We start from the raw sequence: 26920 nt of genomic DNA, 5'->3' as shown, positions 1-26920 counted from the left end.
GGGTGCCAGTTTTTGTGCGGGAACACGGAGGCGTAGGTTGCGGGAAGACAGCCAGACCCTCTCTCCGACCTGATAGGTAGGTGCAGGAAGGCATCTGCGGTCGGCCTGGAGTTTGTAGTTCTGCATTGCGCGTTGCAAAGAACTCGGAACCTGCACCCAAGTGGAACGGAGTTCCCTGAGATGTTCCTCCAATGCCGGTATCTCCTGTGGCAAGAACGTATCAGGCAACATGGACGGTTGAAACCCATAGTTTGCCAGGAACGGGGATAGCCGGGAGGAGGCATTAATCGCACTATTGTGGGCAAACTCCGCCCAGGGTAGCAGATCAGACCAGTTGTTCTGGTGGTCAGAAATGTAGCAACGCAGAAACTGTTCCAGTGTTTGGTTAGCTCGTTCCGCTGCACCATTGGATTGCGGGTGGTAGGCCGAGGAGAAGGAAAGCTGAATTCCCATTTGCGTACAAAAAGCTCTCCAAAATCTGGACACGAACTGGCTACCCCTATCTGAGACTATCACTTTGGGTAACCCATGCAAACGAAAGATCTCCCGACCAAAAATTGTTGCAAGTTCCTGGGAAGTTGGTAGTTTTTTCAAGGGAATGCAATGCGACATCTTCGAGAATCGGTCAACAACCATGAGAACGACTGTATTGCCATGGGAGACCGGAAGATCTACGATAAAAATCCATGGACAAGTGGGTCCAGGGTCGTTCACCATTAGGTATGGTTTGCAGGAGACCCACTGGAGGGCGTCGTGGGGTTTTGTTTTGAGCGCACACAGGACAGGCAGCTACGAAAGCGGTGACATCCGAACGGAGACTAGGCCACCAAAATTGCGGGGATACGGACCAGATTAACTGGTTTTTGCCTGGATGTCCAGCTGCTTTGGGGTCGTGGTATGTACTCAATAGTTTCGTACGGAGGTTAATAGGTACAAAACAACGGCCATTAGGTTTCTCTGGAGGAGCATTACTTTGTGCAGCCAGAATCTCCTCGCCTAGGGGTGAGGTGAGGTTAGTACGGATGGTTGCCAGTATATGGTCCGGAGGAATCACAGGAGTAGGGGTTATCTCCTCTCTAGATGGAGGGGAGAACTGTCGAGACAAGGCATCAGCCCGAATGTTTTTTGTACCGGGCAAGTAAGAAACCACATAATTGAATCTTGATAGGAAGAGGGCCCATCTAGCTTGCCGGGGGGTAAGTCGCTTAGCTTCAGAAAGATATGTTAGATTCTTGTGGTCTGTGAGTATGAGGATTGGCACTGAAGTACCCTCAAGAAGGTGCCTCCATTCTTTGAGAGCTAAAATTATGGCTAGAAGTTCTCTATCACCAATCTGGTAGTTGCATTCCGCCGGGTTCAATTTCCTCGAGAAATACCCGCACGGATGCCTGGAGCTCTCTGGGTTAGGACGTTGAGACAGGAGGGCGCCCACTCCTGTCTCAGACGCATCGACCTCAAGAATGAATGGTAAGGCAGGGTTGGGGTGTGCCAGTATAGGAGCAGCAGCAAAGGCGACTTTGAGAGACTCAAAGGCAGTAATGGCTTCCTGTGACCAATGCTGTGGATCAGCATCTCTCCTGGTCATGTCCGTGAGAGGTTTAACCAAGGAAGAAAAGTTGCGTATGAACTTCCGATAATAATTGGCGAAACCCAGAAACCGTTGTATAGAGCGAAGACCCGTAGGTCGAGGCCATTTTAGTACAGCCGAAAGTTTCTCCGGATCCATAGAGAATCCAGTATCTGAGATAACATATCCCAAGAATGTAACCTGTTTGCAGTGAAACTCACATTTCTCCAATTTGCAGAACAGACTATTTTCTCTAAGTCTCTGTAGAACACGAGAAACGTCTGCGTGATGGTTCTCGAGAGATATGGAATGGATAAGAATATCATCAAGATAAACCACCACACATTGCTGCAGCATATCTCGCAGGACGTCATTTATAAATTCTTGGAAAACCGCCGGAGCATTGCAAAGACCAAAGGGCATTACTAGGTATTCGTAATGGCCGCTCCTGGTGTTAAATGCGGTTTTCCATTCGTGGTCCTCTTTTATCCGGACAAGATTATATGCCCCTCTCAGATCAAGTTTGGTGAAGACCGTTGCTCCCTTGAGGCGGTCAAATAATTCCGTGATTAATGGAATGGGGTAGGCATTCTTAATAGTAATGCGATTGAGACCCCTATAGTCGATACAGGGTCTCAACTCGCCATCTTTTTTCTTTACAAAGAAAAAGCCGGCCCCGGCAGGAGAAGATGACTTCCGAATAAAACCCTTAGACAGTGCATCGGTAACATACTCCTCCATGGCTCGATTCTCTGCTACAGACAGTGGGTAAATCCGGCCCCGGGGAGGATTGGTACCCGGTTGGAGTTCGATACCACAGTCATACAGACGGTGTGGTGGCAGAACGCTGGCTTGACCCTTGTCAAATACATCTTGGAATTCTTGGTACTCAGCGGGTAAGGAAGAGGCAGAACATGCGCCCAAAACTTTGACCGGTTTCTGGAGACAGGACAATGTGCATTGCTGGGACCATGATAATATCTCAGCTTTGCGCCAATCAATTGTGGGGTTATGCTTCTGTAACCAAGGGTATCCCAAAACAACCTGGTAATATGGAGAGGAAATGACCTGGAATTGGGTCGTCTCATGATGTAGAGCCCCTACAGCCAGAGATATGGGCACGGTTTCTTGGGTCACGTGGGTTGGCTGTATTGGTCTGCCATCGATGGCTTCGAAGGCTAGTGGGGAGTTGCGAGACTGTAAGGGTATAGGGTGCTTTGCTGCAAATGCACAATCTATAAACAAGCCTGCGGCCCCAGAATCAAGTAACGCCCGGGTTTCAATGGATGAATCAGGCCAGGAGAGGATAACAGGCACCAAGGGTTTGCGCACACATATCTCTGGGTCTGCAGAAAGACCACCCAAGATCTGCCCCTGACAGTATCTTGGGTGCGGGCCCTTTGCCGGACGAATCGGGCAAAATTTTAACAAGTGACCATGGTGTCCGCAGTATAGGCACAGACCCTCCCTCCTCCTAAAGGCTCTCTCCTCGACCGAGAGGCGTGAGAAGCCTAACTGCTTTGGCTCCACACAGACAGAGGACTCAGGACCAGGAGGCATGGGAGGTGAGGGAGGTTCGGGTGTGCAAGAAAAGCTCGGTGCCAAGTTTACAAGAGGCCTCCGCAGGCGCTCCTTGGATGAGGATCTCTCTTGGAGTCTGATGTCAATGAGGGTGACAAATGATATCAGTTCCTCGAGATCTTTAGGTAATTCTCTGGCTGCAATCTCATTTTTAAACACATCGGAGAGACCTTGTGCAAAGGCAGCCACGAGAGTCTCGTTGTTCCAGCCACCCTCTGCTGCCATGGTACGGAATTCACTGGCATACTCGACAATAGTTTTTGTGCCCTGAGAATTAGACATGAGTAGTTCGGCAGTAGGGGTGGAGCGAGCTGGAATATCAAAAACCCTATTGAGGGATGCAACAAATTCAGGGTAATTGTAAATATTAGGCCTCTCTGCCTCCCAGAGAGGTTTTGCCCAAGCTAGGGCCTTTTCAGACAGCAAAGAAATCATGAAGTGAACTTTGTCACTGTCTGTAGGAAATGCCTGGGGCAGGGTTTCAAGGTATCCTTTAACTTGATTTATAAATTCTCTGCACTGAGCTGGGTTGCCCCCAAAATACTGAGGGAGCGGGACAGACCCAGTCATTTCTCTAGCCGCTACAGGTTTGGAGGCTACAACCGGTGCTAGAACAGGAAGTGAGGCAGAGGCGGCCGCAATCGCAGGCTGGCCGGGTACTGGATCCAGATGGGCATACTGGTCCAAATGGTGGTTCTGCTGGTCCCACTGGGTAAGCAGGTTAGGTATAGGTGTCTTGCCTGTACCATCTGTATTCATGGCCCTTGCGTAATGTCAGGGACCAGGAACCAGACAGAGACAGAAGTAGATGCAAACACACCTTTATTAATAAATAACAAATAATAAACAAAAGCAAAGTCCAGGAATCAAGCAGGGGTCAGTCACCAGAGCGGGTAGTCAGACAAGCCAGGATCAGGAGCACGGAGAGCAGCGGAGTCAGGAACAAGGCCGGAGTCAGGAACCAGGATCAAACAGGAAACACAGGAACAAGGAGACTTCTGGGAAACAGGAAACCACGCAAGGGCAAGGAGGTTCTGGGCTTAGCTGCTTAAATAGGCAGAACTGATTAGCAGCAGGGTTGATTACTACTCACAGGTGAGTAACCGTGGCAACAAGCAGAAGCAGCTCATAGTAATGCAGCTGCAAACTCAATCACTGAAACAGAAAGGTTTGCTGTTTAAAACAGCAAAGAAACCCTGACAGGTACACAGGGGTCCCAGCCCACATGCCCAACCCCCAGAACAGGTACCTACACCAGGGGGAACCACTGATGGGTCTGCCCCAGTCACCCAGCGGGACTTCCAACACCTAATTGGGGAAATCAAAAACCTCTTGGCGACCAGCATAGAAGCCATTAAGTCTGACGTGCAGGCTATAGCTGTCAGGGTTCAGACCACAGAGAACGATGTTACTGACATCAAACAGGGACTAACCACCTTGCAGGACACAGTACTGGCACTCCAGAATCAACAGCAAGCACTCTCCCTCCACTATATCGCCCTCGACGACAGGACAAGGCGAAATCACATAAAAATAAGAGGAGTACCAGACGACGTCTCCTCAGACGAATTACCTCACTACCTGAGACGCCTCGTGGCCACCATCCTGCCACCTACACAGGCCAAGAAATTTAATACGGATGGGATATACCGCCTGCCACCTTCGGGCAGGACAGCCCCAAACTTGGCCCGAGACGTGATTGTCCTCTGTGCTACCTCCCAAGACAAAAGAATCCTGATGACTGCTCTCCGGGGCAAGACGCCACTCACATTTGAAGGCGCACAGCTTAACATCTACCAAGACCTCACCAGAGCCACGCTACAATGGCGCAGATCGCTGAACCAAGTCACCAGCACCCTCAGAGAAGCGGGGATAGAATACCATTGGAGGTCACCCAGATTCCTGGTGGTCACTAGACACGGAACTGTTCACAAAATCTCCACACTTGAGGAGTTCCCGACATTCGGCCACGCTTTGGGCATACCCGCACCCAACCAGGCCATTGACAAGCGACCTACTCCTGATGCCTGATTCCAATAACAGAGACTTTAACACACATGTTCTACGTTGCACAGTTATAACTATACACAATCTGCTGGCCTTGAGCCACTCCTAGCTCACCCCATTCCCCCCACTGGCAAGAGGGAGCGACCGCTCCAAACCTACGTACCCCCCCAGGCCCCCCAGGGCCCTGGGTACACATAGAAGAAGGCCATAACTCAGAACCCAAGAGGGTTACTACACACATATCATGGTTACTCGCCCATTCTCCCGAGGCAATTCACACACTCACGATAACATACCATTGCAGGCCCAAATTCTCTAGTACATGATTTCGTTTACATGCTATTGTTCATGCCATACTGTGTTTTCATGATTATGTTTGATGTACATTTTAAAATATTCTTGACCCGCAAGGGTATGAAAAAACAAAATTTCAATAAAAAGAGATTGACAAAAAAAAAATAATAATATCAGGAAGTATTACTTTACTGAGAGGGTAGTGGATGCATGGAATAGCCTTCCAGCTGAAGTGGTAGAGGTTAACACAGTAAAGGAGTTTAAGCATGCGTGGGATAGGCATAAGGCTATCCTAACTATAAGATAATGCCAGGGACTAATGAAAGTATTTCGAAAACTGGGCAGACTAGATGGGCCGAATGGTTCTTATCTGCCGTCACATTCTATGTTTCTATGTAACACAAATAGCTCTCATTAACAGCAATGTACAATTAACAAGTGGTTATTATTATTATTGGTATATACAGAGGCGTACCTAGAGCATTTGCACCACTACCTAGAGCATTTTCAAGAATATTTGTTGCACATAAAAATTGTGCACCCCCCACACATACAAACCCTGCACCCACCCTACACATCAAATTCATTCCCCCCTTTATATAAAAAACACTGCACCCCATCACATAAAGTCCATACACCCCTACACATAAAAACTCTGCACCCACTACACAAAGTTCATACAGCCCTGCACACCCCCTTAATAATGAAAACACCTTGCACACCCCCACTTAATTTAAAAAAAAAAACCTGCACACCTGCCTTAATAAAAAAAAAACCCTCCACATCCCCTTAATAAATAAAAAAATTTACACACCCCCTTAATAAAAAAAACCTGCACACCCCCCTTAATAAAAAAAAAAAACATGCACAACCCCCTTAATAAACAATAAAAAAAAGAACCTGCACATCCCCTTAATTAAAAAAAAAAAAAACACCAGCCACCCTCCCCCCTTGCACACTATACGAATTGATGGGGGGGGGGGGGGTGACTCATGACACTGGCAGTCATGGCACTCCCCTAGTGAGTGGACCGCCGCCTCCCCGTTAGTACGCCACTGGGTATTTATATAGTGCCAATTAATTCTGCAGCGCTTGACAATATTATGAAAGGGGGGGAGTTTACAATAAATTAGACAATTACACAGTGACACAGGAACAATAGGTAGATGAGGGCCCTGCTCAAACAAGCTTACAGTCTAGAGGAGATGGGGTACAAAAACACAAAAGGGCAGCAAGGGTGACCACCACCAAACAAGATGGAAAAGTAGCAGAGCTGGAGGTGAGAGTGGAGTATGGCTCTTTAGGAGAGCAAGAGAGACAGATATGGATAAGTATAAATAAGTTACTCTGGACAGAAGTGTTTTGAGGGACTTTTTAAACAATTGAAGACTAGGGAAGAGTCTGATGGCGGTAGGCAGGCTGTCACAACGGAAAGGAGCCGCCCGCGAGAAGTCCTGCAAGCGCGAGTTAGCAGTAAGGGTGCGAGCAGCGGACAGGAGAACGTCACCGGTAGAGCAGAGAGACCAAGAAGGGGCATATCTATGAATCAGGGAAGAAATGTAAGAGGGGATAGAGTTGGTTAGAGCTTTATAGGTAAGGGTTAGTAGTTTGAATTGACCCCTATATGATACAGGAAGCCAGTGTAAGGATTGATAGAGGGGCAAAGTATGGGAAAGACAGGTGAGAAAAATCAGCCTGGCAGCAGCATTTATTACAGACTGTAGTAGGGCAGTATGGCTTCTGGGGAGACCAACTAGGAGAGAATTACAGTAATCCATGAGAGAGATTACCAGAGCATGAACAAGCTCCTTGGCAGCATCTTGCGTGAGAAAGGGGCGGATGTGGGCAATGTTTTTAAGATGGAATCGACAGGTTTTAGCAACATACAGGATATGAGTCGCAAAGGTGAGGCCAGGATCAAAGATAACACCAAGACAACGAGCTTACAAGGACGGACTGATGCAAGTGCCATTGTAGGGAAAGCAAAGGAGGCGGATCAGCCTCATGAGGGAGAAAAATAAGAAGCTTAGTTTTAGAGAGATTGTGTTTCAGAAAGCGGGAGGACATCAAATCAGGGATTGAAGAAAGGCAAGCGACACGTTGTAGGACCGCGGGGGAGAGATCAGGGGAGGAGAGATATATCTGGGTGTCGTCGGCATACAGATGGTAGCGGAATCCAAAGGAGTTAATGAGTTTGCCAAGTATAAAGAGAGAACAGAAGGGGACCAAGAACAGATTCTTGGGGGACTTCAAATGAGACAGGGCAAGAGGAAGAGGTGTCATTGGAAAAGGAGACACGAACGTTGGGAAAGATAGGAGGAGAACCACGAGAGGACAGTGTCACAGAGACTGAGGGATTGAAAAGTTTGGAGAAGGAGGACATGATCAACAGTGTCAAAGGCGGCAGAGAGGTCAAGAATTAGTAGGGAATAGTGACCTTTGGATTTAGCTGTGATTAGGTCATTTGTAACGTTAATAAAATCAGTCTTAGTAGAGTGGAGGGGAGAGGATCGATGAAGGAGTTGGAATTTAGGAAGTGAGTCATACGAGTAAAGACAAGTCTTTCTAGAATCTTTGAGGAAAAAGAAGCAGGGATATGGGACGATAATTGGAAGTGGAAGATGGTTCAAGGGGTGGCTTTTTTAGGATGGGTATCACAGTAGCCTGCTTAAGGGGTCATTCATTTATACTGGAAAAAAGTATGCAGATATATCACAAATAGCTTTCTGATCCATGGCTAAATCCGATGATCTTTCATATAATAATAATAATAATAAAGTGCTGTTTAAATTCCTTCCTGAAATCCATCTGCCTTGTACACAGTAGTACTTGTTAGAATATAGCCTATCTATGGCATGTAGAGGTACAGACCACAACTACGAGACTATGAGTACTTACCTGTAAGTGAGACATGTTACAAACTTACCAGAAATATGGAGTGTTGCTAAGACAGGAATCTATATTATTTAATAAAGCAATAAAACAGCCAATTTATCACACAAACGTTGTTTAACCAGTTCAGCAAATTTAGTGTCAGAGTTAAGTACCATCTTCAGACAGAACAACAAAACCCAAAACTCCATGTGAAATGCCAACACTGGCAGCTAAATTCAGAAGGACTGCACTGAGCGTGTCAGCCTAACTCTATGAAGAATTAGTCACTTCATCAAGAAGATCGGTTCTAGTGAGCATCCATTGTCCTATCACACCAATGCCATGGGCATTCATTGCTGCGATTCACATAGATGATAAATTAGAATATTTTAATTCAGCTTGCATCCAATACAGCTGCCATGTTCGGGATTTGTACATCTTTTAATCTACACATTTGATGACTACACCAGTAGAGTGTATAATTATACCTGAAAGGGACTCCGTCTTGTAGATATTTGATGGAATTCACTATGCTTTTAATATTCTCTGATACATTGTATGTTTAGGCACAATGTCTACTGTAAAAAAAATGTAATGACAAATTGTCACTTCCCTATCTGTAATGCATTATTTTAGTGACATGTAGTACAGGTTTCTCATTGTGGAGACCTTTGCTCAACAGAGCCCCGCACCAGTAGGAAAACAACTTGAAACATGACCAACCAATAAGCAATTGGAGGATGTAAATGCATATTAGTAAAAATTGTGGGATGGGGAATGTTATAACATTGAAAAACATTATTACATATATTTACAAAAAAAATAAACATAATTTCAATCCTCTAATAATGAATATATTATTTTTCTGCAAGTGAAGCTCATCTTTAAAAGAAAGACGTTGTTATAAAAAGAAGACTTTAGATTAATGAATCTAATAAAAAGAGTAAGATATAAATACTTGTGAAACACTACGCAGGACCCGTGTGTACAGTGACATACCGTTGTGTCCACGGCTGTAACTTTTTTGGGAGGTATGTGCTGGGGGAGGGTTTTCTCCTGTGAAACAATGACACAGCCTTCTCCTCCCAGTGTCACAATAACCACTTTGCAACCCTTTTCCAAGAGCACCAAACCCGCTTTACCAGCATCATCGGAACTGTGAACTGGAACGCTGGTTAAAATCTCTGCCTAAAAAATAAAAAGAAAGAGTTAAATATTGCGGTGTAATTCTGCATGTAGCACTGGCACAGATATGCATATCCCACACTTAACATATGTGTATATATATTTAAATATAAAAGAGAGAGATAGGCATGACATGAAGTGCTTGGCTTGCTGGGAGGGTGAGTGATGTGAGGCTCACGTTCTCCAGTAATCAAACAGTTAAAACTATAGAGACTTGCTGGGTTCAATGTTGTGGGCTGCTGCCATGTAATGTCAAGTCAGACTAGAATGAGGGTTCAGTAGGAGTTTGCTGCCAAGATCTTATGCAAGTGATGGCGAACCTTTTTGAGTCCGAGTGCCCAAACCGCAATACATGCCAACTTTTTTTTCCTTAAAGTGCCAACACGGCAATTAAACCCAAATACTGAGTTTAAGTTTAGAAAAAACAACTCGTACTGTTGTCCGAACTAATAACTTTTGTTTTAAAAGAACACAGAGAGTTCAATGATACAAATTTTAAATAATGATATGAATAGATAAAATTAAGCTTATATTTATTAGTATCTCCAACAAATGCAATACATACACACACACAGACTGCTGAATACATACACACAGTCTGCTGAATACATACACACAGTCTGCTGAATACACACACACACACGACTGCTGAATACAGAGACTGATGAATACACACACACAGTCCGCTGAATACACACACACACACAGACTGCTGAATACACGCACACACAGACTTCTGAATACACGCACACACACAGACTGCTGAATACACGCACAAACAAACAGACTGCTGAATACATGCACAAACAAACACAGACTGCTGAATACACGCACACACACACAGACTGCTGAATACACGCACACACACACAGACTGCTGAATACACGCACAGACATACAGACTGCTGAATACACACACATACTGCATTGAGGTGTGAGGTGCTGTGTGTTTGGTGGGGGTGCTGTGTGTGTTTGTGTATGAGGGGTGCTGTGCTGTGTGGGGGGTAGGGGTGCTGTGGGGGGGTAGGGGTACTGCTGGGGCGGTAGGGGTACTGTGTAGGAGGTAGGGGTAATGTGTAGGGGGTAGGGGTACTGCTGGGGGGCTAGGGGTACTGCTGGGGGGGTAGTGTGGTGGAATCTCGGTAAAAATAAATTTAGTATTACCACGTGGCATGTGTACGTGCATATGCTGACGTATCGGTCGGTTGGTTGCACGTGGCAAGATACGATCAGTAGTGTACGGAGCATGTGCGAGAATACAGGATGTAGTATTCCCTCCTCCATTGTGCTGGACAAGCCATGCGGTCAAGCAGGAAGTTCATTCTTATTTGTTTTGATTGGTCAAGAGAATGTGCGGGTGGAGCTTAATATGGGAGGAGTTATATGCCTATATAAGGAGCCTGCACTATTGTCCGGGGCTCAGAACCTGTTGTATTTTGGTGACATTAGTCCCTCTGAGTCCCGATTGGTGAACCGAATAAAGAATCTCTTCCTTCCTGAAGAAACCTGTGTCCATCTCTCTGTGCTTGGCTTCCGTCAGTTTCTCCGGTATCATTTGGTGCATTGGCCGGGAAGCTCATCGTTCAATGGTAGCTGAGAAGCAGAGGCGTGAGACGGTCTATCATTGCCCACGTTCTCTACGGCTGCACCCCTGAACTTCTGCGTGGACCTCCCTTCGTCTCGGCACCACTGGTCTGTTGTCCAGGAGATCATCGGCCTCTACGTAGTAAGTGCTGGGGTGTCCCCGTCGATGAGTGTGAACTCAGGTTCAGGAATGAGGAGGTAAGACGACCGCTGTTTTAGACGGCGGACCCACTAGGGGTATACCGATTGTGCGGTAGGCCCATAAGGGGTTAATCTGTGTATGGAATCTGCCCCCTCTGTCGGAGGGAAGGTGCGAAGGCGCACCGCTCAATCGAACGCTCTTTAGTAAGACCGTTTGATTTGGTTTGGAGTCAGGCGGGGTTCTGTGTAAATAGCCCTAGCCGGACACCGGTGTCTTGTCTAGACTAGCGTTCTAGGGTGTACAATTTGTTCGCTAGGTCGGAGGGACCGGGAGACTAAGCGGCGTCTGTGTAAATTCAGTCCGCTAGCTCTCAACCTATCTTGGCTAAGCGGGAAGGCGTGTAAATTTGGAACCCACTAGACTATTGATAGAGTAGAAAGACTAAAAGGGTTCTGTTGTAAATTCCACCCTCTAGTTCGCTATATGTGGTGCTTGGGCAGTGTGGCTAACCAAAACGGATGTAGATAGTTTTAGGTAGTCCATCAAGGTACTGGCCAATAGATTAGTTGGGATTGTATATGTGATAAAGATTGTTTAGTAATGTGTATATCTTGTTAGATAGCGTGAGCTCTGCAGTCTAGCGAGAGTGTTAATAGTGTGTTACTGTATTATAGTGCACGGTACCATAACCCTGTATATTTACTGATACTGTATATAAGTACTAATAATTGTCGTCTATTGCATGTCTAACACCATAACCACTAATAATTGTATTGTGACCTTAAATTGTACTTTGACCTATGCTAACCGTACTGTAACTGCTGTTTGTAAAAGACGATGGGGTGTGTTATAGACGGGAAATTCATATATAGAGAATTATAGCGTGGGTGACGGTATAGTTTCGCCAAAGGGCATAATTTCGATTACTTAGTGACTGGTGTAACAGCTGTGTGTGTACGGGAATTCCCTGAGTGTTTTTATTGTGTTACTGTGTACGTTTCAGTTGGTAACTGTACCACGTGGTGCTGTTGCCGAAGGAACGGGTGTGACTGTTAAATAGAGTGTGTGTATAGCATTCGTTGTCAACGACGCTCCATTGATAAGTATGGGCGCGTCGGAGTCGACGATTTTGGATCCCTTAGGATGTATGGTAAAGAATTTTAAAAAGGGATTCACAGTATGTGATTTTGGGGTTAAAATGTCTCCTGCCCGTTTGATCACTTTGTGCACTAGGGAATGGCCTACTTTGGTTGCGGCATGGCCGCCACGTGGCAGTTTAGATCCAAATCTGGTACAGCGTGTACACGTGGCTGTATCAGGTAGGCCTGAATTTTACGGACAGTTTCCATACATTGATTGTTGGAGGCAGGCCATAAACGACTTGCCAAGATGGGTCCGAATATGCCACGAGGAGCAATGTCGCCTCATGGTGGCCAGGACTTGTTTGTCCACTAGGACCACGGTTAAGCCCATTTTGGACACGCCCCCTGAGTCCGAGATCCCTATGCCGCCCCCTTATTTCCCTGTAGGGGGAGGTGATACAAGTACAGGAAGTTCTACACCCCCTCACCCGCTGTCCCCATCCACTTCCACTTCCTCCTCTAGTTCAGAATCCACCCCACGCCATAATAAACCTCCCCTTCCGACACCAGCCCCCGTTAAGTCCATCTATTCCGATTTGGCGCCATTTCAAGCTTCTGGTCAGGCTTCTTCTAGCCCGGCCCGGAATATTTTATTCACTGGCCTTCCCCATGATAAAGCTTCCCTATCCGCATGTCTTATTACCCCCCGACCGGAACCTCTAACCGACGCCCCTCCACGAAGCCCTATACTAACCCGACAACTGACTGGAACCCAAAAACCTAAACATTACCAGATGCCTCTTCGTTTGAATCCTGGGTCAGCCTACCTTAATGATCTGGGTCAAATGGTGTATGCTGACCCAGTCTTCGTATATGTCCCGTTCACGACTACCGATCTCTTGAATTGGAAGACCCACAATTCCTCGTATACTGAAAAGCCACAAGCCATGACCGACCTGTTCACCTCGATAGTCCAGACGCATAATCCAACTTGGGCTGATTGCCAGCAATTATTAATGACATTGTTTAACAACGAGGAGAGGACTAGGATAAATCAAGCGGCTATTAAAGCACTGGAGGAAGAAGCCCGTATTTTAAACCAAGCAAATCCAGCAGCATGGGCCGCAACTCATTATCCTAATACCGATCCCGAGTGGAATGTTAATGGCGCAGATATGGTTCAACTAAAAGCCTATAGAGACGCTATAATTGCTGGCATGAAAGCCGGAGGGAAGAAAGCCATAAATATGTCGAAGACGGTTGAGGTGATTCAGAAAAGTGATGAAGCGCCTAGTGTCTTTTTGACCGATTATTGGAGGCATACCGTTTGTATACCCCCTTTAATCCGGAAGACACTGAGAATTCCCGAATGGTAAACTCTGCCTTTGTCAGCCAAGCTTACGGAGATATTAAGCGCAAGCTACAGAAGTTAGAAGGGTTCGCAGGAATGTCCATCACCCAACTAATGGAGGTAGCAAATAAGGTGTACATGAATAGGGAATCAGAAAGAGGAAGAGCGCAAGATGCGCAAAAAGGCGGATATGCTAGCGGTAGCGATCGCAGGCGTAGATAGACGGGGCCCAGATAGAGGCGATAGTAGGTGGAATAGGGAACCCCTGAGTAGGAATCAGTGCGCGTATTGTAGAGAAGAAGGGCATTGGAGAAGCGAGTGTCCAAAAAGAGAGCAATACGAGAGAGACCCACCCAGGGCAGGTTATGGAAACTTTAGAGGCAGAGCAAGAGGTAGAGGAGGTCCCGGAGGGAGTAATAGTAAAAACAGAGGAAGTGTAAGAGAAGATAGATACTATCCCGCAGCGCAAAGGTCCCGCGATAGAGAAGATAGGGACTTTGTAGGATTGGCTGACACGGTCATGGAGAGCTATTGATACCGACCGGGCTCCATCCCCCTTGGTCGAGCAGAGCCTATGGTCGATGTATCAATAGGGGGAAAAAGGAGTGCATTCATGATCGACACTGGTGCTTAACATTCGGTGGTGACTGACCTAGTTGCTCCTCCATCTGGAAGAACTATTACCGTAATAGGAGCAACTGGAAGGAGTGCTGCAAAACCGGTTCTTAAAAGTCGACTCTGTACATTGGGAGGCCACGTAGTAAAACATCAATTCCTTTACATGCCTGAATGTCCAGTCCAATTGCTGGGACGTGATATGCTATCCAAATTGCAAGCGCAGATTACGTTCCTACCAAACGGAACAACATCCTTAAAGTTTAATGGACCTTCAGGTATTATGACATTATCCGTACCAAAGGAAGAAGAGTGGCGACTTTATACAGCGTTGACTAGCCAAAACCCTAAGAGTGATGAATCCTTATTCAACATACCAGGAGTTTGGGCAGAGAACAACCCACCAGGACTGGCCCGCAATATTCCACCCATTCGAATTGAACTAAAGCTTGGGGTTTATCCAGTGAGCCTACGGCAATATCACATCCCGCAGAAGGCTATGAAGAACATCCAATCTTATCTGGATAAGTTCATACGGTATGGTATCCTAAAATTCTGTACTTCCCCCTGGAACACCCCATTGCTGCCTGTTCAAAAGCCCGGGACAGATGAGTATCGTCCTGTGCAGGACTTGAGAGCAGTCAATGATGCGGTTGTTGGTATACACCCAGTTGTGCCCAATCCGTATAACCTGCTTGCTTTAATTCTGGGCGGGGCTACCTATTTTACAGTCCTAGACCTCAAAGATGCCTTCTTTTGCCTTCGAATTGCCGCAGAAAGCCAATGTATCTTCGCTTTCCAATGGGAAAATGCTGTAACGGGCTCGAAACGCCAGATGACTTGGACAAGACTACCCCAAGGGTTTAAAAACTCACCGACCCTATTTGGTTCAGCTCTGAGTCAAGATCTACTGGATTTCAAGTCCATCCCAGGAGAGTGTGTATTATTACAATATGTAGACGACTTGTTGATAGCAGCAGTTACAAGAGAAATATGTCAGCAAGCAACACACGATCTACTACACATTCTCTGGAAGGCAGGATACAAGGTGTCTAGGAAGAAGGCTCAGTTGTGTCTGCCAACTGTCAAATATCTGGGATTCCATATCTCTGAAGGTCAAAGAATAATGGGGCCAGAGAGAAAAGAAGCTGTGTGCCAAATACCAACACCCAAGAATAGAAGACAAGTGCGAGAGTTCTTGGGGGCAGCAGGCTTCTGTAGGATATGGATTCCCAGTTATGCGATATTGGCAAAACCTCTGTATGCAGCTATTAAGGGTACAGAACACGACCCCTTCCTATGGACTCAAGAACAGCAAACGGCATTTGAAGATGTGAAGAGGGCTTTGATGAGTGCCCCAGCATTAGGTCTACCTGATCACACACGACCATTCTACCTGTATGTACACGAGCAAAGAAGAATGGCTGTGGGAGTATTGACACAGTACTTGGGATCATGGCAAAGACCTGTTGCCTACATGTCTAAGCAACTGGACGCAGTGGCCAGCGGTCTTCCACCTTGTCTAAGAGCCGTAGCTGCAGCCGCCCTGCTGGTAGCTGAAGCCGATAAACTCACTCTGGGTCAAGAACTTTATGTACGAGTTCCACATGCAGTACAGACGTTGTTGGATTACAAAGGAAATCATTGGTTTAGTAACAGCCGTATGACCAAGTATCAAGCAATGTTGTGTGAAAACCCAAGAGTGCATTTAGAGACTGTAAATACCTTAAATCCAGCTACCCTTCTGCCGCAACCTACTGAAAGTCAACATGATTGTTTGGAAGTGATGGATGAAGTATTTTCAAGTAGACCAGATCTTCGTGATTTTCCTATCCAGAACCCCGATGTCCAATATTATACAGACGGCAGTAGCTATGTGAAAGAAGGGATTCGCTATGCAGGATACGCAGTAACAACGATAGATAAGGTGATAGAAGCTCGGCCACTGTCAAAAGGAACATCAGCACAAAAGGCAGAATTGATAGCACTGACACGAGCGTTACAATTGGCTGAAGGTTTAAGAGTGAACATCTACACGGACTCCAAGTATGCGTTTTTAACCACTCATGCCCACGGAGCTTTGTATAAAGAAAGAGGACTATTGAATTCAGAGGGCAAAGAAATCAAGTACGCAGCTGAAATACTACAACTATTGGAAGCAGTATGGGAACCGAAAGAAGTCGGTATTATACATTGTCGAGCGCATCTGAGAGGAGATGGTGATGTAACCAAAGGAAATCGGATGGCAGATAGTGCAGCTAAGCGTGCCGCTGAATCAGGAAGACAGGAATATGTGGAACATATAGCTGCTCTTATTCCAACTCCACTGTCTCAATGCAGTGGCGTACACACAACCCATGGGGCCCCGGTGCGAAAACTGATCCGTGGGCCCCCCCGCGCGCGCTTACGCTGCGCGGGCAGGGGCCGCAACACATGGCGGCGGGCACCGGGTCGCAGGGCTGCGACCTGTGTGACCGCGGTATGTACGCCAGTGCATGCATAAACACATACACTTTAAGGACCACTACAGACACCCAGATCACATCAGCTCAATGAAGTGGTCTGGGTGCCAGGTCTCTAGTTTTAACCCTGCAGCTGAAAACATAGCCGTTTCAGAGAAACGGCTATGTTTCACTGAGGGTTAATCCAGCCTCTAGTGGCTGTCTCATTGACAGCCGCTAGAGGATTTTCTGATTCTCACTGTGAAAATCACAGTGAGAAGACGCTGAATGTCCATAGGAAAGCATTGAATAATGCTTTCCTATGGGCGGTTTGAATGCGCGCGTGGCTCTTGCCACGCATGCGTATTCGGAGCTGAGAGGCGGAGAGATTCCCAGCACCAAGGGAGTCCGGCGCTGGAGAAAGGTAAGTGCTTAAGACACACACACAGACTCTCATGAACAGACGCACACATTTACTGACAGACACACACTCAGTGACAGACATACATACACACTCACTAACAGATGCACACAAACATACTCAGTAACAGACACACACACTAACACACACTCTAACACACACACACACTAACATACACTCACACACACACTCTAAGACTAACACACACACGCTAACACACACTCACACACACACTAACATACACTCACACACACTCACACACTAACACTCACAAACACACACTAACATACACTCACACACACTAACATACACTCACACACACTAACATACACTCACACTCACAAACACACACTAACATACACTCACACACACTAACTCACACTCACAAACACACACTCGCTAACACTAACATACACTCACACTCACAAACACACACTAACATACACTCACTAACACTAACATACACTCACAAACACACACTCACTAACATACACTCACAAACACACACACACACTCTAACACACACTCACTAACACTAACATACACTCACACTCACAAACACACACTCACACCCTAACACACACTCACTAACACTAACACACTAACACACACTCACACTCTAACACACACTCACTAACACTAACATACACTCACTAACACTAACATACACTCACACCCTAACACACACTCACTAACACTAACACACTAACACACACTCACACTCTAACACACACTCACTAACACTAACATACACTCACAAACACACACTAACATACACTCACACTCTAACACACACTCACAAACACATTTTTTTTTTTAAATCCCCCCAGCCTCCTTACCTGTGGGAGAGCTGAGGGGATTCCCTGGGGTCCAGTGGTGCTGCTGGGCTCCTGGGGGGCCGGTCACCCGGTGGGCAGGCAGGCTGGCGGGCGCGCGAGGGAGCACTGTCTCCTGAGTGCTTCCTCTTCAGCTCCCTCGCGCGCCGCGTACTGATGCCGGAGCCGGAAGATGACGTAATCTTCCGGCTCCGGTATCAGTGCGGTGCGCGAGGGAGCTGAAGAGCAAGCACCCAGGAGACAGTGCTCCCTCGCGCGCCCGCAGTACCGGCCAGCCGGATGACAGCAGGGCCAGCCTCGGGAGGCCCGGAGGTGGCCGGCTCCTGGGCCCCCCAGGAGAAGAGGCTGGCCCAGTGACATACATACCGGGTCGCAGGGCGGCCGGGCCCCCTGGTGGGCCGGGCCCGGTCGCAGCCGCGACCCCTGCGACCCCGGTATGTACGCCACTGTCTCAATGGACTCCGGTTTATACAGCTCAAGAAGAGGAGTGGTTAAAGACTGAACCTGGAAAGTATTTGGAGAACAAATGGTATCAGTTAGAAGATGGGAGAATAGTTATTCCAGCATCACTAGCGGTAGAAATCGTCCAAAACTATCATAACGGGACGCATTCTGGAAGAGATAGAACAGAAGAATCTCTCAGAAAACATTTCTACATACCAAGATTGTACAACTTAACTCAAGCCATTGTATGAAGATGTGTAACGTGTGTTAGAAATAATGCAAGACAAGGACCAGTAAAGCCACCAGGAGTTCAGTATATGGGGGGACTCCCTATGTCCGATCTACAAATTGACTATACAGTAATGCCTAAATCTGGTGGACATCGCTACCTACTAGTAGTTGTGTGCACCTATTCAGGCTGGGTAGAAGCATGTCCTACTCGTACAGAGAAAGCAGGAGAAGTTGTGAGATTCCTGCTACGAGAAATAATACCCCGATATGGACTACCCTGCTCTATAGGATCGGACAATGGTCCAGCTTTTGTTCATCAGTGCCTACAACAACTGACTCATATGCTTGGTATAAAGTGGAGACTTCATACGGCATATAGACCTCAGAGTTCTGGTAAAGTAGAGAGAATGAATAGAACTATTAAGAATCAGTTGGCAAAGATGTGTCAGGAAACCCAACTTAAGTGGAACGTCCTTTTGCCTATAGCTCTGTTGCGAATTCGCAGTACACCTACCAGAAGGATGGGTCTCTCTCCTTTTGAAATCATGTATGGGCGTCCACCTCCCGTACTTGGTAACTTAAGGGGGGATTTGAGTCATTTGGGAGAAGGAATTACCCGGCAGCAGGTTGTAGAGTTGGGTAAGACTATGGAGGAGGTACAGAAATGGGTATAAGATAGATTACCTGTGAATATTTATCCCCCTGTTCATAGTTACCACCCAGGAGACCAAGTGTGGATTAAAGAGTGGAATAATGTACCGTTAGGGCCCAAGTGGAGAGGTCCTTATGTTGTTCTTTTGTCTACCCCTACAGCGATAAAAGTGGCTGAAGTGACTCCGTGGATTCATCACTCCAGGGTTAAACCAGCAGCGGTAGATTCTTGGCAAGCTACACCAGATCCAGAGAATCCCTGCAAGATCCGGTTAAAGCGCACGACTCAGTCGGAGTGACGAGGAAACTTGTGGATTACAAATTTTATTGTTTCAGAAATTGGTAAGTGAGTGTTTTAGACGGCCATAATAAAGCCTGTCCGCTCACCAACGTGTAATTAAAAAGCCAGGAAAGTCTCGAAGGGACCCCTGTGAAGACGAGCAGAACTCCATTCCCTGCAGCCCTTACATCCTGGAAGCTGAGGTGCCATCGCACGGACGAAGACTGAGGATGCAGCCGACGAAAGATGTATTTGTGATAATGTTTATTTATATGTATTTTTATATTCAGGAAGGTAGAGGTACCGACACTCCTAGCTGTGAGGTATGCATTAAGACTACAAGAACAGGTAACCATATTTCCCAGACCCTAATTTGGCATTCGCAATATGAGTGTAAAGGTGATGTGTCTAGGTGTAGATACTTAAATGTAGAGTATAGTGTATGCCATTTAGGGATAGGAGAACCTAAGTGCTTCAATCCAGAGTATCAACCCCGTACTATTTGGTTGACTCTCAGGAATGGAGATCCTCAGGGGACCCTAATAAATAAAACAGTGTTAGAATCCGTACATTCTTCGGGTGTTCTGCTATTTGATGCATGTAAAGCAATATCAAGTAGTAGAAAGCCGTGGAATGTATGTGGGGATCTTAGATGGGAGAGAACGTATGGGTCTAATGATAAATATATTTGTCCCAGTAGTAAAAATAAGTATGTGAGTCCTAGATGCCCATATTGGTCTTGTGTGGGGTGGGCAACTTGGGGACAGACAGCAGACAAGGACATGATTGTGACTAAGTTGCCTACCAATCCATACTGTAAGTCTATGGAATGCAATCCAGTCCATATTCTTATAAATAATTCTTAGATAGATATGGTAACTTATTTGGGTTTCAAATATACGGGACGGGTTTAGACCCTGGGACAGTATTGTTTATAGGGATAGAGACCGATACGGTAACCTCCCAAACTCATCAGGTATTCCATTCGTTTTATGAAGAGATGAGTATAGATAATAAGATCCCCCATAACGCTAAAAACCTGTTCATAGATTTAGCTGAAAGTATTGCCGGTAGTCTTAATGTAACCAACTGCTATGTGTGTGGAGGTACTAACATGGGAGACCAATGGCCTTGGGAAGCAAAGGAGGTAATGTCCGGTTCTGACGCAGTTGAACAATTAATATCCTCACAAGCCGATTATCAGATGAGTGTTAGAGGTAAATCTGAGTGGAGATTAAAGACCTCCATCATAGTTTATGTTTGCATAGCAAGGAAAGGAATGATGTTTAATACTTCGGTAGGAGAGTTAACTTGTCTAGGGCAAAAAGCTTATGATGATGATACAAAGAATACAACTTGGTGGTCGGCTTCAAATGTCTCAGAACCATCTAACCCATTTGCAAGATATGCCAATTTAAAGGACGTATGGTTTGATTTATCTATCACATCTAGTTGGAAAGCCCCAGCAAATTTGTACTGGATCTGTGGTAAGAAGGCCTATTCGGAGTTGCCACAGGACTGGGAAGGGGCATGTGTGTTAGCTATGCTCAAACCATCCTTCTTCTTGTTACCTATTGAAACAGGTGAGACTTTGGGTGTTAAAGTGTATGATGTGAATCATAGGAAGAAAAGGGGACCCATAGAGATAGGCGCCTGGGAAGATGATGAATGGCCTCCCCAGCGTATTATAGATTATTATGGGCCAGCCACGTGGGCAGAGGATGGTACTTTCGGATATAGAACCCCAATTTATATGCTCAACCGCATTATAAGATTACAGGCGGTGGTTGAGATAATTACTAATGAGACCTCACAAGCGCTCAATCTTCTAGCGAAGCATAATACCAGGATGAGGACAGCAGTGTACCAAAATAGATTAGCCTTGGATTACCTATTGGCAGTAGAGGGAGGTGTATGTGGGAAGTTTAACCTGAGAAATTGCTGTCTTCAAATAGATGACGAAGGGCAAGCAATAGCTGAGCTTACTAGCCATATGGTTAAACTAGCGCATGTGCCTACTCAGGTATGGAAAGGGTACAATCCAAGTAGTTGGTTGGTAACTGGTATGAGCAGTTTGGAGGGCTTAAGGCATTGGTAGGTGGAGTCATACTGATTTTAATGTTGTGTCTACTCCTGCCATGTCTTTTATCCTTAGTAGTTAGGTCTGTGCAAAGCCTGATAGAAAATATAGCAGAAAGAAAGGCTGCAGCACAGATAATGGCTATATATAAATATAAGGCTCTAGATCAGGGAGAACCAATGCAGGAAGAGGAGTGTTGAGGGATTCACATCATAGGAAAAGTCTGGTCTGGTTCATGGTAACCTGAGGTGTATGCAAACCAAGGTTAAGTGATGCCTCAAGTAATTGTGAAATATCAAGAGGCATCAAAGGGGGGAATGTGGTGGAATCTCGGTAAAAATAAATGTAGTAGGCCGAGATTACCACGTGGCGTGTGTACGTGCATATGCTGACGTATCGGTCGGTTGGTTGCACGTGGCAAGATAAGATCAGTAGTGCACGGAGCATGTGCGAGAATACAGGATGTAGTATTCCCCTCCTCCATTGTGCTGGACAAGCCATGCGGTCAAGCAGGAAGTTAATTCTTATTTGTTTTGATTGGTCAAGAGAATGTGCGGGTGGAGCTTAATATGGGAGGAGTTATATGCCTATATAAGGAGCCTGCACTATTGTCCGGGGCTCAGAACCTGTTGTATTTGGTGACATTAGTCCCTCTGAGTCCCGATTGGTGAACCGAATAAAGAATCTCTTCCTTCCTGAAGAAACCTGTGTCCATCTCTCTGTGCTTGGCTTCCGTCAGTTTCTCCGCTATCAGTAGGGGTACTGCTGTGGGGGGGGGGTAGGGGTACTGCTGTGAGGGGGTAGGGGTACTGCTGTGGGAGGTAGGGGTACTGCTGTGGGAGGTAGGGGTACTGCTGTGGGGGGTAGGGGTGGTGCTGATGGGGGGGGTAGGGGTACTGTGTGTGGGGGGTGGGGTACTGTGTGTGGGGGGGTAGGGATACTGTGTGTGTGGGGGGTAGGGGTACTGTGTGTGTGGGGGGTAGGGGTACTGTGTGTGGGGGGTAGGGGTACTGTGTGTGGGGGGTAGGGGTACTGTGTGTGGGGGGGGTAGGGGTACTGTGTGGGGGGGTAGGGGTACTGTGTGTGGGGGGGGTAGGGGTACTGCTGGGGGGTAAGGGTACTTCTGAGGGGGTAGAGGTTCTGTGGGGGGTAGGGGTACTGCTGGGGGGGGTAGGAGTACTGCTGGGGGGTAGGAGTATTGCTGGGGGGTAGGGGTGATGCTGTGGGGGGGTAGGGATACTGCTGGAGGGGGTAGGGTGATGCTGTAGGGGGTAGGGGTACTGCTGGGGGTGGTGGGGTGCTGTGTGTCAGTATCCCCCCCGCCCTCCTTCTTACCTTTAATGAAGTGGGGAGGGGGGGGGGGGGGAGACACAGCCACCCCTGGTGGTCCGGTGGTGGTAAGCACTGCAGGGGGAGGGATCTGTGATGCAGCTCCCCTGTCCTCCCGCGCGATGCTGTGTGGAGCGTTGCCATGGTAATGCTCGGCAACGCTCCACACAGCATCGCGCGGGAGGACAGGGGAGCTGCTTCACAGATCCCTCCCCCTGCCTCCCGAACCGGAAGCAGAGTAGGCGCCTGCCGTTTCGGACAGGCAGGTGCCTTCTCTGCATTAATCGCGGGCCTATGGCCGCGTGCCAACAGAAAGGGCCCGGCGTGCCATCTGTGGCACGCGTGCCATAGGTTCGCCATCACTGTCTTATGCTTTGCAAATGACACCCTGATAGTCTTTGAAGACAATGATGGCAAAGTGAATGTGAACCTGGCATTGTTTTGCTTACAGTGTGAGGAAATGAAAGAAAGTGTTAGCGACAGCTTCAATTAATATTATTATTACTGGTATTTTTAAAGCAACAAATTTCATAGCGCTGTACAATTGGGGAAAAAGGCAGTGCAATATGCACAGACCGATACAAGTTTTGATCACAATAAAGTGCTGAGCAGGGGGCGGAGCTAGCCACTGACCTGATCGGACGCACATGCGGAGAGCTCCCGAGGGAGATCTACTAAAACCCAGATTAACTAAACCCAAAGCACCCCCAAAACCTCCCAAATCAATCCTGAAGCGATGGGGAAGAAAACTAAACTCAGTAAAAGCGAAACGGCGTCCCCCACCAAAGATATCGGAGCCTTGCTCCGTTGCACGCCGATGCCGCGGACCGCCAAAATGGCGCCTGCAAGGGGAGACTCGGAATCTGGCTCGGAGGAGAACTTATCGATATACTCTGAAAGTGGCATACTCGGCCAGAGATCAGCCAACACAGAGTTGACCCCAGCAAACACAGGTACCTGCCTTACACAGCAAACGGAGAACATGCCAGCCAGCAAAGCTGACATTAAGAACATGCTGGCTGAAATGAAGGCCTACTTCTCGGCTGACATTGTGCTTGTCCGCCAAGATATGTGAGCTATAACCACCAGACTGCAGTCCCTGGAGGACGAGGGGTGCATCACCAGAGACCTACAAAGCAATATGTCTGCTGATATAGACAGACTAAAACAGGTTACCCTCACCATGGAAGAAAAAATAGCCGTGCTGGAGGACTCTAAGTGGCAGTGCAACCTAAGGCTCCGCGGAGTTCCTGAAGACATCTTAGACACTGAGGTCCCACATTTCCTCAGAAGGCTCTTAAGCGCAATGCTCTCACCATCCAGGGCAAAAGCTATACAACTCGACCACTACTACAGGATTCCCAAGTCTCCTAAGGCCCCAGCCGAGACCTGCTCCTGAGCTTCCAGCTACTCCAGAGCAAATAGCTCCTACAGTCGAGCAGCCGAGAGTCACCTACCTGCCACTTCGAAGGCGCAAACCTCTCCTTTTTCAACGATATCTCCAGACCCACCATGATCTGGAGACAATCTGTGCAAGCAGTCACAAAGTTATTGCGGGAAAATGGAGTCAGATACCGCTGGGGACCAGGACGAAAGCTGTCGGTGCAGCACGGCGCAAAGAGATTTTACCTCGCACAAGCTTCAGAAGCGGGACGCTTTCTCAAAGCTCTGAACCTGCCAGCAATAGAGAATGTACAGGGACATACCCCAACTACCTCCATGGAACATACCCCCCCACCTTGGGACGTTGCCAACATCCAGCCGTTTTACCCCAGACAGAAGCGAGCCACGACACCAGGACCCCTTAAGGACACTGGACGCTTGCAACCGTAAGCCCGCAGGAAAGTACACCTATCCACTTTTAACGCTAATACTGAGGATGGCCCTAAGACCACCCACACTCTATTTTACTGCATGCAGAGAACTGTTATATTCTTAATTTTTTATTTTAAGTTCTTCTCCACAGCATTACTTCATAGTGCTCATTTTTGCAGGATATACTCCACTCTCTCTCGGGACTCTCATTCCCTCCCACTTAATGCGAGTTAACCTGATGACCCTCCACAGTCCGCACCAAATGTGCAATTTTTTCCAGATTATAAAAAAATGGGCAGGAATAATGTCATGACATGCATCTTGTCTTTCTGTTAAAATGTACAACACCTTTCCTACCACATATGTCTGCACTTAAAAATGTAATGTACCAAGCTGATACCTATTTGTATAACCCAGATATGTTACAATAAAATATTAAATACAAAAAAAAAAAAAAAGTGCTGAGCAAACAAAATATACACATGCAGCATGTTTTAGATAGGTGTTGTGTTCCCAATTAATTAGAATTGGCTTTGTTAATGGGTACAGATTTTTATTTTAAAGAAAATGTATATTTTGCATTTCAAAGAGAAACGCTACACATATCCACTCAAGGCATCATGGCCACTTCAGATCAATAAAGTGTTCATGGCGCCTGGAGTAACCCTTTAAATGCTGAAAAGTGTGAAAATTCACAGTACGGTAGTTTAAACCCCCACCCACCAAGGGACAAGATTACATTTATTTACTGAATTACCAGACTGCACAATACAGTAACACTGGTAAAGCTTGACAAACTCACATCTTACGGAGCTGTCCTACTCAATGTATGTGAGTTGGGTGGACTTTGTAAAAAAAATCAGGAGAATGGAAATTGTACTGAATTCTGGAGAACATGCCAAATCCAAACACTGCGCCAATAACAAAATTCACAAAACCAGGAGATAACCCCAAAAGGGCAACTGTGGCTCACCTCACTCTCATTACAGCAGAAAATGTCTGAATAGCTGAAGAACTCTGGGTCAAGAGAAGTGATGGCCGGGGCTGGGTTAAATATCGTCTTAACTAAAAATCAAAAAAAAAAAACAGTTAAAACATGAGAGAGGTATATCATCTGCTGTACAACAACAAATTGAGTTAGACAGAATAGTGACATTAATCAAATAGCTCTACAACTGCGGTTATTACTACAATTATTTTTACAATCACAGCTGTGTGTATTATTATTATTATTATTATTATTATCATTCATAGAGTGCCAACATAGTCACATCACAATTTACAGTGATGGTATAAAAGAATAACTTACTAGCTAACAAATGTCTTAGGATGGTCTTCTCATACAAGGTTACAGTAAAGGAGGAAGTGGGCTAAACGTTTTATTAAAGCGGCTCGGTCATGCACACCTCCAAAATGAGCATTTCACAAAGATGAAAACTTTATGAAATACTCATATTGAATGTGTTGGAATTTCACTGAAATTCTAACCCAGTCAAAAGATATACTAAGACAACTGAGGGACTACTTTGTCTTTGGATTTTTCCTGCTCCTGACAAAAAGGCCATCACTAGTGACGACAGAGAAAAAAAGGCTCTGTAATGGAGCTTCCTGTACCCCGGTTGGGTACCTCCGCCGACAGATGCTCCTAGTGCTCACCGAGGGCTCCAAACCCTCCACCAGACACCGTAAGCACTGCAGACCCCACAACCGCCGCAGCTTGGTTGGGGTCTCGCTGTCTCTTACCCACCCTGGACCTACGACAAGACCCCAGGTTCCAGTGGGTGAACCTCTCTTCCTCCAGAGAGTCAAGCAGGAATAGCTCTTACAAGAGCTCAGGGAATCCAAGGGAGTATAATGATTATAGCAATCCTTTGTAGTAATATAGCAGTTTCCCCCAATAAGAGACAAGACTCTAGATCAGGGGTTCTCAACCCAGTCCTCAGGACCCCCTACCAGTCCAGGATTTGGGGATTACCTGGGTGTGTCTAAGGTGTTTAGAAAAAGGGGGGGGGGGAAAAACACCTTAGACTCTAAGGTTTTTTTTTTTCTTTTTCTAAACACCTTAGACACACCCAGGTAATCCCTAAACCCTGGAATGGTAGGGGGTCCTT

General features: G+C 46.6%; 1 protein-coding gene across 3 annotated transcripts in view; it reads right to left on the bottom strand.

Moving 5' to 3' along the window:
* RBKS (ribokinase) overlaps nt 1-26920 on the bottom strand; it is a 114500-nt gene that overhangs the window by 50232 nt on the left and 37348 nt on the right. For all 3 annotated transcript variants that reach the window (XM_063444101.1, XM_063444104.1, XM_063444103.1), the window contains exons 7-8: nt 25783-25874; nt 9323-9511 (exon numbers count right to left, since the gene is read on the bottom strand). In XM_063444101.1, the coding sequence (XP_063300171.1) occupies nt 9323-9511; nt 25783-25874 (281 nt within the window). The remainder of the gene's footprint in view (nt 1-9322; nt 9512-25782; nt 25875-26920) is intronic.

The sequence above is a fragment of the Pelobates fuscus genome, chromosome 2, assembly GCF_036172605.1.
Source record: "Pelobates fuscus isolate aPelFus1 chromosome 2, aPelFus1.pri, whole genome shotgun sequence".
In the NCBI taxonomy this organism is placed as follows: domain Eukaryota; kingdom Metazoa; phylum Chordata; class Amphibia; order Anura; family Pelobatidae; genus Pelobates; species Pelobates fuscus.
The sequence above is the reverse complement of the archived record's forward strand: the minus strand, read 5'-3'. Positions and strand labels throughout refer to the sequence as shown.